General features: G+C 46.4%; 1 protein-coding gene across 1 annotated transcript in view; it reads left to right on the top strand.

Annotated features, from left to right (window-relative positions):
- LOC142814652 (angiotensin-converting enzyme-like) overlaps positions 1 to 14,989 on the top strand; it is a 76,754-nt gene that overhangs the window by 2,159 nt on the left and 59,606 nt on the right. The window contains exons 2-3 of the mRNA XM_075893786.1: positions 3,182 to 3,340; positions 4,910 to 5,018. Of these exons, the coding sequence (XP_075749901.1) occupies positions 3,182 to 3,340; positions 4,910 to 5,018 (268 nt within the window). The remainder of the gene's footprint in view (positions 1 to 3,181; positions 3,341 to 4,909; positions 5,019 to 14,989) is intronic.

A 14,989-nucleotide genomic window follows, 5' to 3' on the forward strand; every position in this document is an offset into this window, starting at 1 on the left:
TCCAGCTTGAAAACTGCAGAGCTGGTCAAAGAATGCGCCGAATGCCATGTGCTAAAGGAAACGCACCGGCGACGCTCCAGGCGCCGTTACTTGAAGAAACTAAAAGAAAAAGATGTAAGAGCGTTGCTATATATACGTGATTGCAAAAAGAAAGATCAGTAACGCTACAAAACATTCTAGAAGATTTTGTGAGCTGACTCGTTTCACGCGTGTCGTTCCCTCTTCAAGTACCACATTGTTTTTTTACCATCAAAACGGCGTCCTTAATATGCTGAGCCTAACAAGCAATATGGCATGCAAGCTTTCTGTGCGGTAGGGCTTTCAGTTCATTTCATTGGGCAGCCTTCCGACGTCAGAGTTCGAGGGAAACATGGTAAGGTGAGCCCGCGAAAATCGAGTTGAGGGTAAGCATTGATTTCATTGTATTTTGATATCTCTATAGTACGCTAAATAAATTTGCACTGCGTGGCCCTCGCTTCCGTTCTTGCGGGGCTTATCTTTTAAGCCGCCAGTGTACGCAAGCAGCTAGAAAAACGTGTAAAACTATGAAGTCATGAAAAGTGTTAGAGGGCCCCTTTAATGCGTCTGTCAAGATTTGCAATGCTACCCGCCCCGGAATGAGATGACATGTCAGACAAAACACCGCTTGTCCTTCACCTCTCGAGCTCGTGCCCCCACAAGCACGAGGTCACGTACATCAAGGAGTGGTCCTGCGTACATCACATTAGTACGTGACGCTGTGAGAATGATTCGAGACATGTGCAATTTGTGCAGTCTGTTGCTTGAATAGAAGAATGAAAAAAATATAAGAATCGAAACATCAATACATACAATCTCTGTGCGTTTTTTTACAATTTTATTTTTTTCTTCTCCAAGTCGAGCGCCTGCCTGCATTTTCTTTGAGTTCGCGTTCTCGCCGTTCCCGCGTCGTGCCGGTGACAGCCCTGACAAAGCTTGCCGTGTTTTTTGTGCATCGTCCCTTTTAGCAGTTCCAGTGGTCTGATGCTGTCTATATTTGTAAGGATACATGATACATGCCAAGTTCTTCAAACGCGCACGCGTAGATGCATTAATCCCACAGAAGTGGGCAGTACACTACAGAGAACACCGTTCCAATTTTAGTGTATGTACTTTGGAGTATATGTACTCAACAGGCATGAAGAAACGTGTTTACACCGCATCCGATTAGACGTATATACGAACTACTTCAGGAACAAAATTGGACTGTGCGACTCAGCATTTTGTGCCCGATGTAACGTCATTGAAGACATCAAACATGTCCTCTGTGAGTGTACGAAATACGCATCAGAGAGACAGTCTCTGGAGATGGACCTAAACATTCAACAGGACACAAATTTAGAGTTGAAAAAACATTCTAGGCCCATGGCAGAACACCTCCAGTGCATTAGACTCTACAAAAGCGCCACTGACGTTCTTACGGGCCACAGGCTTGAACGAAACGTTGTAAATTGTGCAGTGCGTGTGAGAGACTTTATGTGTTATGTGACTGTTATACGTGTATGTAACTGTATGTGTTGTGTGTTTATCATTGTATATATCACACTCATCACCTGGCAACTGGAGTAGCCTGTCAGGTAAAAAACCAGGCAAGTCTCTCCACCTTCCCATTAAAATTATTCTCTCTCTCTCTCTCTCTACAGAGAACGCCGAAACAACACAACACCGCTTGCGTGCAACACCTGGCTTGCACGTGTCATGCGAAAGTAACCTTGCAGGCGCATTAGGCGTTGATTAATTTGCGTCATGTGATCTTCCAGCGCCGATTTGCTCGTATACCGAAGAGGGCAGGGAAGGAATGTGACTTGCGAAGACTACACGGAGCAGGTGGCTAAGGTTTCTAGCACAACTCCTCCAATTATGCTTTCGCGGCTCGTAATGAATCAATGAAGTATTCTTGTGCAGTACAAAGTTCTTCATTGAACACGCAACAATTTCCAGCGCCTAACTCAAATTCTTCCCCGGGGGAAGCGCCCTTAAGAATATAAATTACAAAGAAAACAAAACGTGCCCATTTCATTTTTTGTTAACCTCTTCTCTACTTGTGGCGCCGTATCTACGTTAGACCACATGTTCTGGCAGTGCCCCTTATCACGCGATTCTCGGCACATGACCGAAGAGGAATGGAGCTCTGCGCTCAGGAGCTCAGAACTTGCACATCAACTCTGGGCTGTCCAGAGGGCCCACGATGCCGCAGTGAGGCTCGTCCTACCCGTTCCGACGTGGGAGCAGCCCGCTGCTCTACCTCCTTGAGGTAGTGTTCCTCAGGACCTCAATAACGTTCTGTGTCTGTCTGTCTGTTCTCTACTTTCCCCTGATACGGTTTCGCATTCCTTTGCCGATTTCCCACGGCTGCACAGAGGCACCTCCTGGCCTCCGCCACACTCAGGTCTTCAAAGAGGGGCTTCGACCATTTGACAATGCTGGTTCGGTAGATCGGCTGTAAAATCCGCTCTTCCGGTGGATTTTACGTCATGCGCTCAGCCATGTACACCACTCTTCTCTTCTTCCTTTTTGCTATTCTCTCTTATATTTTCTTATTCCCAATTTATTGTACATGCTAAGACGTGCTCCTATTCGGGGTTGCAGAAATAGGGTCCTCGTACGCCGCCTCCAACCGCACGCGCCATGCCATTGCAGTGCGTTAGGTTGCCGGCGCGTCCCATTTCACTGCTCCTAGCCGTTCTTCCGAAAGTACTTCGGTCGCACCCCATAGAGTTCCAATAGCTCAGTTTTGCTCGCTAACAGAAGTAGCGGTCTCGAACTGTACTCGAAAGTAACATTTGAGGTCAAATTGTGTTCCGATACGCGCCGATTTAAAAAGAAACATTTATAAGCATTTGTAAGAATTTAGGCCAGAACACCAAAAATAGGAGGCATTTTGAGGCACTATAAAAATACAGGAAGTCTTTGTGAAACTTCAATTTATGGCCATAGGAGAAATCGGCACCATAGTAACGCAAGGAACAAAACAATCATTTGCCTGAAATCTGGCCTCTAGAAATGACATCCAAAATGAGTGACAGCTTTATTGAAGTGGCTGCTTGTATAGCTTGATTTTGCACAACTTAAAAAAATCGCAATATGACTGCACATAAACAGCTCTCACTTTCTATCGATTGGTCTAAACAAAGACTCCCCTTTTTGTCCTTGTTTCTTGAAGGGCGAAACGTTGCAGAACTACTCAGCTCACGCTGCCCAAGTTTGGGCCGACGTGGCTCGCTTCAACTGGACCTCGTTCACGAATTCGACGCTTCGACGGGCATTCAGGAAGTTATCCTTCATGGGTAAGAAAGCTCTAGATGAAGAGAGTCTCGCGAAGGTAAGCGCATCTTCTTAACACTATTATTCCCATTTTGCAACAACACTTTCAAGAACTTTTGTGTTTTGTTCTAGGCTAAAATCACTCATTTTCATTAAGGTTAGGATGGCTTAAGCTGCATCTTGCTGTAAGTGAGCTGCATGTTGCCGGTACTTACCTACGGAGCGACACTTAGAGTCTTACAAAGAGGGTTCAGCTTAAATTGAGGATGACACAACGAGCGATAGAAAAGAAAATTATAGGTGTAACCTTGATTGACAAGACGATAGCAGAGTGTGTCAGGGAACAAACCGGGGTGAAGGATATCATTGTTGAAATCAAGACGAGGAAATAGACATGGGCCGGGAACGTAGCGCTTGGGTAGAATAACCACTGTTAATTAAGGGTAACTGACTGGATTGATTCCCAGAGAAGGCAAATGCACGAGGGGGAGACAGAAAGTTAGATGAGCCGATGAGATTAAAAAGTTTCGCAGGTGTAACGTGGCAGCAGAAAGCGCAAGACCAGGTTGATTGGCGGATTCTGGGAGCGGCCTGTGCCCTGCAGGGGGCGTAGTCAGGCTGATGATGATGATTTTTTCAAAGAGCTCTCTCATAATCTCACGATAGCTGCCAGGGATAGTGCAAAATCAATAAAAAATATTCTTGTGGAGATTACAATATATTAGGGACAGGTTTTTTGCAAGATTACCTATAGCAGAGGACAAGCAAGTGCTGAGGTGTACACTTTCACTAGTGAATATGCCAGCGAAAGCGTTAGAACGCGCACAAATAGGGCTGAAGCTTTAGCACTCAAGCGTATCGAACGCATTCTTATTGCAAATATTTGTTAATTCTGTTCTGGTGCTTATATTTGATACTGAGTGACCTTGTCTAAGGTGGGCGGGTAAATACTGATGGAAGGTCGTGTATTTATTTATTTATTTATTTATTTATTTATTTATTTATTTATTTATTTATTTATTTATTTATTTATATGCAATTCAAGACCCACGTGTCTAGCTACACGCCGTTTTGCATCTATACGCCATTGGAGCAGCTAGCTTCTGTGAAACTTGCTTGCTATTTTTTTTGTTCACTTGTTTGACAAGTTAAACTTGCATGTACATTCGAGAACAATGCAAATGCCAACAGTGCTATATTGGTGCGAAGTTTTTGCACGAACTAATCAACCGCGAATCAATTAACAGGGTTTCCGTGATGATAGAATAGAAGCGTGTGTATTTTTGTGCATATGACAGTATGCCGTTTATATAGCGCCGCTGTTGTCTTTGATGTGCACTCGAGTAAGTGGTTCTTTCACTGATATCGCACCGCGAGAGCGATTGCGATAAAACAGGAGTGCACACTAAAACCTGAAAGTGGCAGAAATTATTTTTTTGCACTTTAATGCGAACAAAAAAACGTAAGTCTGCGAAGGGAAGTTAAGGCAGAAAAAAATATTCAGCCAAGTATATACGATGTTACACGATGTTTGCCGACACATTTTCAAACTTGGTAACACCGGAAAAGTACAATAATCACGGCTGACGTACGTATATTTCTAATTACTTTTCTCCGCTCATTCTAGTACCTTGAATTAGAGGCCTTGCTGTCGAGCATTCGGTCGAACGTCACCTTGTGCCAGTACAAGGGTGCCTGGAAAGAGGACGACGATGGTTGTCATTTGACGTATTCAGGTATTTATTCATATATACGCGTTACCTGCATACGCTACCTTTAACCCCTTCAGATGATTTGTACATGTTTGGGTATCCAACTTATTTTTGTTAGTTGTCTGAACTTGTTACTGAATTGATGAACTCAGGCTGCAGCGTAATTAGTGGGACTTAATTTAACCTAATTTTGCGGCGTATTGATGCATATGATCAATTTGATAAATGCACTGCAATGTTGGACGACAGACAACACAAGTGCAACGTTTTTTTTTTTCGAGACAAATGTAACCTCAAAAAGATAATTTCACCATATTACTTGCTTGAAACTTAATTGGGTTAGTGTAAAAATAACATGCATGGCTTTAGTTTAAAGAGATCTTGAATTACAGTTTAGTTGAGATGAAATACTAAAAAAATTGACCACTATCCCACTCTGCAAAAGTGTGTGTCCAGCGAAACGAAGCCGTATAAAACGCCACACGTGATCGTGGGAGAGGGGTGGGAGTAATCATTACTTCAGAGTAATGACTGCGATAATAGCATTGTCGTTACTTTGGCTTACCGTGACTTCGCTCTGCGACGATTTTAGGCCAGGCCAATTCTTTCCTTTGGTCGAGCATTTCATTAATGCTTCCGTGGTCTACCTGTGGTGGGCTTAGAACGAACTGACTGCGTTTGGACTGGTCCCCTTTCAAATATGAAACAGGGAAGCAAGTGCGGAGAGAAGGAAGGACGGTTTGACGTCATTCGAAGTGCTCGTGTGAAATGCGAAGCAGCTGCAACCTAATCTTTACCGGCAACGTGTGTGAGGGTGTTCCCATTGTTCACAGGCGCCTTATCATGCATCATGCAGTTTTGAATTTTTGTGTAATTTTTTTGTATATTGAAATAAATACTAAGCTCTGGTGGTGCATGTCGGATTGCAAAGAAAGATACACCAGTTGCCTTCATTTGTTTTAAACCACGGTAGCCACTGGACCAGTATGGCGCATCCTGGAAAAGTTTACGTTGTGCTATTTATGTATTTCTTCAGTGCCGCGATCGTTTTACGCGGCCGAAGGACGGCCGACCGAAAACTTTCCTGACTGAGTTCGCACAGTACATGTGATCGTGTCTGAAATGTTTGACCATCCAAGAGTCCTACTAACTAGTACTTGGGATCACCTATCTGTTTATAACAAGCTAGCACGACGCATGTGTTTAGAATAAAGTTTGAACGCTTTAGAGTGCTGAGTTTAGAACAAATTTTTGACAGTTTAGAGAACGATGTACTCCTCTCTGGAAGAGCTGGTGTTTAGAACATTTCTTAAGCGATTTAGGGTGAGGTGTGTATACATACCTCACCTTAAATTATACAGAGGTATACCTCATTATGTGACAGCAGGGTGATTCCACGTAGGACTGAATAAAACATGACCTGGTTGACCTACGAAATTTATTTCAAAATTTTATATATTGTTGCATTTTTTTCGAAGCACAGTAAATCAATAATGACGAAGAGGTGGAGTGCCGCGCATACCCGCTCTGCTGTTTTTTTTCCGAATTCGGAGATAAATTACACAAAATATATTGTAGCTACGCATTTTAGATTTGTTTATCTAAGTATATAGGCGTTTGTTCTTACGACCAGGTGTTTTTCGCTTGTCTTAGTAGTGCAGACATATTGATGAAAATTCTGAAAATCAGCAAAAAAACATTTTTTTGCCTACTTTGCAGGTTTTTATTTCAAAAAAGGCTTACGACAGAGTAGTGAAAATTCTGAACTACTTTCTCAGCATGCTTATTGTGTAACGAAGACCAAGTCACACCAGAGAGACTGCCTCTCTCGTCTGTTACACAAGGAGATCGAAAAGCATGGTAAAGATTCAGTGGCGGCCAGATTACGGGCGAAGTACCTACCACACACTTCATCTGTGCCACACCGCCCGTACGAGGGGGACGCGAACGAGGAACTGAATGAGGACTTCAGCGTAGAAGAGATCAGGATGGTGCTGCACAGTCTCAACAGCAGATCGGCACCGGGTCTACATCGAGTGTCGAATCGTGCTGTGAAAAATCTCGACGACTGATCCGTGCAGCGGTTGACATAATACATTAACGACTGCTGGCAGCGTGGTTGCTTGCCGAACCAGTGGAAAACTGCGAGAATGCTCCTTATGTCAAAACCCGGTAAAGCACCGAGCCTCGACAATCTGCGTCCCATATCGCTGACGTCGTGTGTGCGCTAGACTATGGAGCTCGCACGCTCTGCTTAATTGCTGGCAAGCCTATCTAGAGCAAAAAGGGGCATATACACCATCGATCATTAGATTTCGCCCGCAGCTATCCACACAAGATGCAATGCCACAGTTGAAATACCACGTACTCGATGGCAACACGAAAGAGACCAGAGAAATTCTTAGCCTCGACCTCGAGGGCGCGTTTGATAAAATCGCGCACTCGGCGATACTGTACAAAAAAATTGGCCCCGTATCGGCGGGTTACACTGCAAAAGTCGTCGAAAAACGAGAGTCTTGCGTCTGGAGAGAGTGAACAAAACGTTCATTTATTGTTCTGCGCAAAAAACTCGGTGAATGGTATTCTGGAGGCACTGCGCTATAGAGCAGCTTATAGGCGAACGAGCGCATCAAGTGACGTCACACGTGAGACATGAGCGCTATCTGGCAGTTATCCTGAAAAACGGAGCGCGTGGCGTGCGCACCCATCTCTGAGGTTATAAGGTGTAGAACGCAAGGCGACGGGTAGGTGCCACCACCGCGATTGATTGATTGATTCGTGGGGTTTAACGTCCCAAAACCACCATACTATTATGAGAGACGCCGTAGTGGAGGGCTCCGGAAATTTTGACCACCTGGGGTTCTTTAACGTGCACCCAAATCTGAGTACACTGGCCTGCAACATTTCCGGCTTCATCGGAAATGCAGCCGCCGCAGCCGGGATATGATCCCGTGACCTGCGGGTCAGCAGCCGAGTACCTTAGCCACAAGACCACCGTGGCGGGGCATGCCACCACCGTGTCGTCTTAGCAAAGTGTTGGAAACGCCGTTTCGTGCAAGCGTTGCATGGTCAGCGCGGCGTGATAAGCGCTGCAGTCCTTATAATTACTTATGCAAACTTTTTCTAGTAAAAAATACACATACATAATATTAACGTGTTGTTATAGTGCCTCAGATATGCGCAACAATTGCTTTTTAGTTTACAATCGCACAAGTATGAATGCTGAGCTTTGAGCAATATTGGTGGGCGCTGCGGATGGGGTCGGCCGTTTGAAGTATCATTTGGCCACTTTGGTGCCGTTTAGGTTACCGTTAAGGGCGGACAAACAGACCGAAATTTTTGCGTCGAAAATCCCCAACAAAAACTATAGTCTTTAATATCTCAGCAAAACTTAGGTCTACGTGCGTACAACTATGTAAAGGATTTCTCGACGTACATGTGAGCCGTTATGGTGGAAGAGACTTCCAGCTAGAAGAGCAAATGTTGGGAAGCATCGGCACCCCGCAAGGATCGGTAATCTCGCCCATACTCTTTAACCAAGTCATGATCGGGCTCGCTGAAAAGCTTCAAGCAATCGAAGACGCCCGGCACTTTACGCCGGCGACATTACTATCTGGGTGCACCGAAGCAGCGATGGCCACATCGAAACGGCGCTACAACTAGGGATCGACACTGTAGAGGAATATCTCGAGAGAACGGGACTACGATGCTCGCCGAAAAAGTCCGAACTCCTGCTCTACTGCCCCACACAGAGGGGTTGACCACTCGGGGCTAGAGGAATGGCGTTGAGGACCAGACGAAAATACGAAGAGATCAGGCTGAGCAATGGAGCAACGATTCCGATAGTAAAGACAATAAGGGTCCTCGGCATGATCACCGAGGGGAACGGAGCTAATGGTGAAACGATCACTAAACTAAAGCACAAAGCTACTAACGCCATGATAGTTCTCAAGAGGGTCACTAGCAGAAGAAGCGGAATGAGAGAAGATAGTCTCATACGACTTTTACACTCTTTCGTCATGTGTCACATTGCGTACTTTACAGCATTTCACAACTGGTATAAGGCAGAAAAAGCCAAAATCAACGTCTTTATCCGCAGAGTGTACAAGATGGCATTGAGTCTACCCGAGTCCACCAGCACGTACCTGCTGCTTCAACTTGGACTTCACAACACTCTAAACGAAATAGCCGAGGCGCAGCGCACTTCACAACTGGAAAGGCTATCGGGCACGACAGCTGGATGCCAGATCATGGAAAGTCTCGGCATCCGTTACTACACCGAACAAAGCCAGAAAGTCGCTGTGCCAGATGCCACCTGACAAACGATAAGGGTTCACCCAATTCTACGGAAAGTTCACCTGGAACACAACCCGGGCATAACGACGGGCAGAAGAATGGCCAGGGAAAGAGCTCTCCTGCGCACTTACGCTGACGACATGGGAGCGTGGTTTGGCGACGCCGCTGAATGCGCAGGCCACTAGTGATTCGCAATCATGGTCGCCGATTGGAAAGGTGAAATGAGAATATCGGCAAGTATTCGATGTGAGCAAACACAAGAAGCGGAGGAAGTAGCGGTGGCGCTCGCGCTCATGGATCTGTCATGCACTACATTCCTCTGCGACTCAGGACAAGTGGTGAGAAACTTCGCCAAAGGGTGGATCTCGCAACAAGCGGCCGAAGTCCTGCACAATAGAAAATATTAGGAGGCATAGCTTCAACCCAGGCTCCTGTGGTTCCCGGCTCACATGGGAGAGGTATCGGAGACACAGCGCAACCTAAACGAGACATCACACACCAAGGCGCGCGAACTCGTGAACCGCGCCGGCAACCGTCCTCTATGGGGAAGCACAAAAGACCGTTTGACGACCTATAACGAAATTACCAAGGCTTTCTACCTCGCCCACCGAACCTTTCCTCCACCCAGCAAGAAGCTGAACAGAATGCAGGCGGCGACTCTACGACAGCTGCCGATGCACACGTATCCGAACCCATAATTGTTTAACAGTCTTATACCCCAATATATATCCGACAAATATGCTAGATGTGCCATATTGAGGTTGCCGAATTAAATCACATGCTCTGGAATTGTGCCAAAAATCCGGAAGGTGTTAAATTCGGAACCCTTGCGCCGCGGTGGGCCGCTGCGCTGTGAAGCCTCAGCCTCGGCAACCAACTCTGGGCCGTCCAGCAGGCCCGCGAGGTGGTACTCAAGCAAGGTCTTGACGTCCCCACGCGGGAGACCTAAGGCCCGGTCAGCGAAAGCTATGCTGGACTACCAATCAAGTTGTTACCAACCAACTGATCATCCTTGCCAAGCTGCAAAGAAATCTCGCAAAGTACAAATATTTATTATTATTATTTATTATTAATATTTGATTTGCATACACAGATATATAAGGACACAGAGGAAAGAGGGAGAGATCAAGCTGGCAACTGCCACCTGGAGAAGAACAACGCCTGCTCACTCTTTCGGGAGGAGGGAAGAAACAGAGGAAACAAAGATTAGAGGGGAGAAAGAGGACAGAAGATGAGCAAGAGAGAAAAAAATGACGAAGACTTCGACAAGTATGAGTAAAAAATAAATAAATATATTAAAAAAAGAGACCGTCTATTAACGGGTGGCCAGGTCTGTTGGTTCATAAATGTAAGGAGAGCTCGGTGGGCCTGGTCGCGTCGGGAAGCACTACCACTCGGAAATAGGTAGTCGTCTAGAGTCGCGCACTTCAGTCCTTGGAATTTATATTCCTTAATCAGCAAAGATCGCTGCGTAGCAAATGTGATACAGTGCACTACGAGATGCTCAAGTGTTTCGCAGGAGCCACAAGCTACGCACAACGGACTGTCCACACGCCCTTGATGGTGTAATCGTTCACGCACCAGCACAGAGCCCACTCTTAATTTGTACAACAGCGCTAGGGAACTACGAGGCAAGCCACGGCCATGAACAAGAGATGGGAATAATCCATTCGCCATACGCTGGTCTGGGTGTTGCTTTAGGAAGTGTCGGCGTATAAGCACACGGGCATTGTCCACCGTACATCGAATTCCCGGACAGTCACAGTCATCATGGTTGCATGACGAAGCAAGGCGATCCGCTTCTTCATTGCCCGCAATAACCATGTGCGAAGGTACCCACTGTGCAGCTAGGCATACGCCACGTGACAGAATATTGTTAATGGATTCCATGATGCTGCTCAGAATAGGGATGTCGGTCTCATTGCGGTTGAGTCTGCTAAGGGCACTACGAGAGTCGGTGAGGATCACAACCTTCCATGCTGGTAGCCCTTCTTGTACGTAGGTAAGGGCGACATCAATCGCTGCTAGCTCAGCCATCACCGACGATGAGGCGTGTGGTATTTTAAACAACCACCTGATATTGGTTGAAGGGCAAAAGAAAGCTGCATATGCGCTCAGGCCATCGCTGCACACATAAGCGTCCGTTAATACTTTTTCATAGTCTTCAAAGTTGTCAAATAAGTGTGAATGGGCTAATTGGTATAGTTCTAAAACAGGTTGGTTACACTTTTTGCGTATTTCTGGAATTGACGGATGGGTAGGGAAGGTACATGGCCAGTGCTCTGTCGATGTTGGCAACTGAATAGTTTCGCCGGAATTGCCAGTAATGTCATTGAACAAAGCCGCGATTTTACCCATCCGAGAAAGTGGGCGCTGTAACAGCCTGTTAAGGAGTGTCTTGCCATGTGGGGCTCGGTTAAGACGCTCAATATGATGTAGCGCTTTCTGATCAGCCTGCAGCTTTAGCGGCAACTGGTGTGCTTCAGTCAGTAGTGGGATGGATTGTGCTTCACGAGGTAAGCCAAACAATACTCGGAGGGCAACACGATGATATCGTTCCAACTGGGACATTAAAGCAGGCGGCACATTCAAGACTGGCAAAGCATACATCACGCAAGAGAGTACAGTTGATTGGTAAACCTGTAGTGCCATCTTCTGATCAATGCCCTCACCCCTAGCAGTCAAGGCGGTTACATACTTGAACAGGGACAGTGTTTTTCACCTCACAGTTTTAACAGCAGGGCGCCAAGAAAGGCGATCATCGATGATTATACCCAGGTAGCGATGTTGGTGTACCCGCTGTATCGGTGTGTCTCCGAGGTAAAGCCTGCTAAGGCTTCGACGAGCGCATTGCCTTGGATGATACGCGATGGCAGCTGACTTCGCAGGTGAAACCTGCAGGCCAACTTCCACCAAATATTCTGAAGTTGCATTCAGAGCTCGCTGCAATATACAACGAAGACGTGGACCATGGTGTGACGGACCACAGACCCAGACTGCGATGTCATCAGCATATATCGCTATGCCTATAGGAAAGTCACATTCTTGCGGTAATTGGCCTGGAAGTCCAGCAAGTACGCTGTTAAAGAGAAGCGGTGAAAAGACGCTGCCTTGCGGGTCTCCACATTTAACAAAGCGAGGTTGACTCTGTACTTCTCCAATGCGCACTTTCATTCTGCGCACAGATAGAAAATAACGAAGTAAGTGTAACAGACGACCTGAAATTCCTCTATTCATGAATGCACAAATAATCGCCTTATGCGGCACCAAGCAAAACGCTTGTTGTACGTCATGAAATGGAACATACGCTGAATGTCTGTTTGCTCGAGCAGATTCAAGAGATGATACAAGATCTGCTATGCTGTCGAGGGATGAACGGTGGCGACGCAATCCGTTCATAACATCAGGAAAAAAAGTGAGCGCCTGTAATCTGGCGTCAAGATGAAACAGCACCATACGTTCCATCAGCTTCATTACATTAAAAGTTAGTGATATTAGCCGGTATGACTTCAGGAGTTGTGCAGGGCAACCAGGCTTTAAAATTGGCTTCACCACAGACAATTTCCATTCAGCAGGAATCAGACTCGTTTGCCACACTTTGTTGTATTCGTCGAGAATACTTTGATGAAAGACCTCATAAATGTTTCACAAGGCTTGGTACGTAACACCATCTTCACCTAGGGTGGTGCGACGGTAACAGAGGCTAAGTGCATGACGCAGCTCGGCCAGGGTAAATTCTGCCTCGTCCATCTCACATGAAGGTCCATATAAAATTGCTACGGAACGATGACTGGCGTTGTCTTTTGACATAGGGCAGGTGAAAATATTCGCAAAATCTTCCACAAGAATTTTAGGATACCTTCCAGTCGTGGTGCACAATGCTGTAATTGGGTTCTTGCAGACCTCAGGTGTTCGGAGAGCCTTAAATGTGCGCCATACACTCTCAAAACCACTCGCCATATGCAACGAGCTACACAATGCGGCCCAGTTTCTTCGACGAAGTTGTTTTGTGTGCCGCCTAATAGCTACATCCAGGCGGTTATAAAGTGTCCAATCAGAGCTTCTTTTGGAACGCTGTACCCTCCTGTAAGCACGTCGACGACAAGCACGTAGTCTCAAGAGCTTTAGGTCAGGGTTTGGCTTCTCTATGCTTCGCAGCCGTCGTACTGTAGCTTGCTGCAGACATTCCCCCACTAGTTTGAACAGGTTATCGTGTGATGGCGCCCCCGCAATCAGCTGATGGAACTTGCCCCAATTTGTCACTGTGTAGGCAGCACTATGGCTGCTAGGAGTATTCTCTGGAACCAGCCAAATGGGCAGATGATCTGAACTCCATAAGTCAGGCTCGCTTGATCAAGCAAGACGCACACTCCTCGTTTATATGGCAAGATCGATGGTGGATTGTTCGTTTCCTCTGCCGACAAATGTGGATGAGCCATCATTAAGGATCTGCAGATCGTGTTTAGGAATAAGCTCATTGATTTCCACTCCACGATTGTCTTGTGGGTGACAACACCAACGAGGATGATGGGCATTGAAATCTCCCCACAGCAGAAATGACGAGCCACACCGAGATAGCAGGCACTCCAGCAATGTGATGTCCGAAGATCGCGTTGGCCGAAAATATATGCTTGCCACAGTCGTAGTTGTGTTCCTGAGAATAATAGCAACTGCTGCACCTTCAATGTCGGCGTCGCAGAGGTCACTTGCGTCGATCTTTACGAAGGGGACAACAGATCGTATGAACAATGATGCTTTCGAAGCATTTCGTGTATCCGTAGTGTCTCTACACTGGAAAGATGCACACACCAATACCACGCATCGGGTATTGCTGTGAGCGCCCACGTAACCCGGAAGTCTGAGCTCGTCTTTTCTCACATTGGTTTCTTGGAGAGCTATAACATTCGGTGGATTCGTCATTGCAAGGAGCCGAAGAATGAGATCGCAATGGCGCGGTCGTAGAGACCTGACGTACCATTTCAGCACATAGGGACGGGGCTTGCGACATGTGCTCATGTTGTTTTTAGTGAAGACTGTCGAGAACTGGAATGAGAGTCTCCAAGAGCTGTTGTGCGGCTAATACTGCTGGCGTTTGATGACCCGCTAGGAGAGATCTGATGACGTTAACAAGCATCTTAAGCAAGCTTACAAGTTGGGCATCATCGTTGGCTGGAGCCATTTCTGGTGCCATGTTTACAGTATTTTCTACTGCAGGCATGGCCTTGGCGGAAGCTGGTTCTGAAACTTTATGAGGCGTGACCTTTGAGGAGGTTGTGTCCGACGGCTTTGACGGTAGCGCCGGCCACGATGTTGCCGAAATGCTGAAATTGCGCCCCCCTTCGTCGCTTCGATCCTTTCTGACCGTACTGTTCTTCGGACGTACAGGTGCATCTTCAGTTGTGCCGTTGCCAGCTACTTGACGGGTGCTATGGCTAGGCGCCTTTTCTCGTGATGCAATCTTTTTAGCTTTCTCTTTCAGGACCTTCCATTTTTTTTAGCTTGGGGCATTCTTTGTCCGTTGCCAGGTGTTCACCACTACAGTTAGGGCAGCGAGATGTCACACTGTTGCAAAGTTTTACGTTATGATTTGCACCACATTTAGCACAGACCACAACACTTGTGCAGAAATGTTGTACATGTCCAAGCTTGAGATATTTGCGGCATTGTAGAGGCTTTGGTATGAAAGGTCGGACCGGGTA

The sequence above is a fragment of the Rhipicephalus microplus genome, chromosome 4 (assembly GCF_043290135.1).
Source record: "Rhipicephalus microplus isolate Deutch F79 chromosome 4, USDA_Rmic, whole genome shotgun sequence".
In the NCBI taxonomy this organism is placed as follows: domain Eukaryota; kingdom Metazoa; phylum Arthropoda; class Arachnida; order Ixodida; family Ixodidae; genus Rhipicephalus; species Rhipicephalus microplus.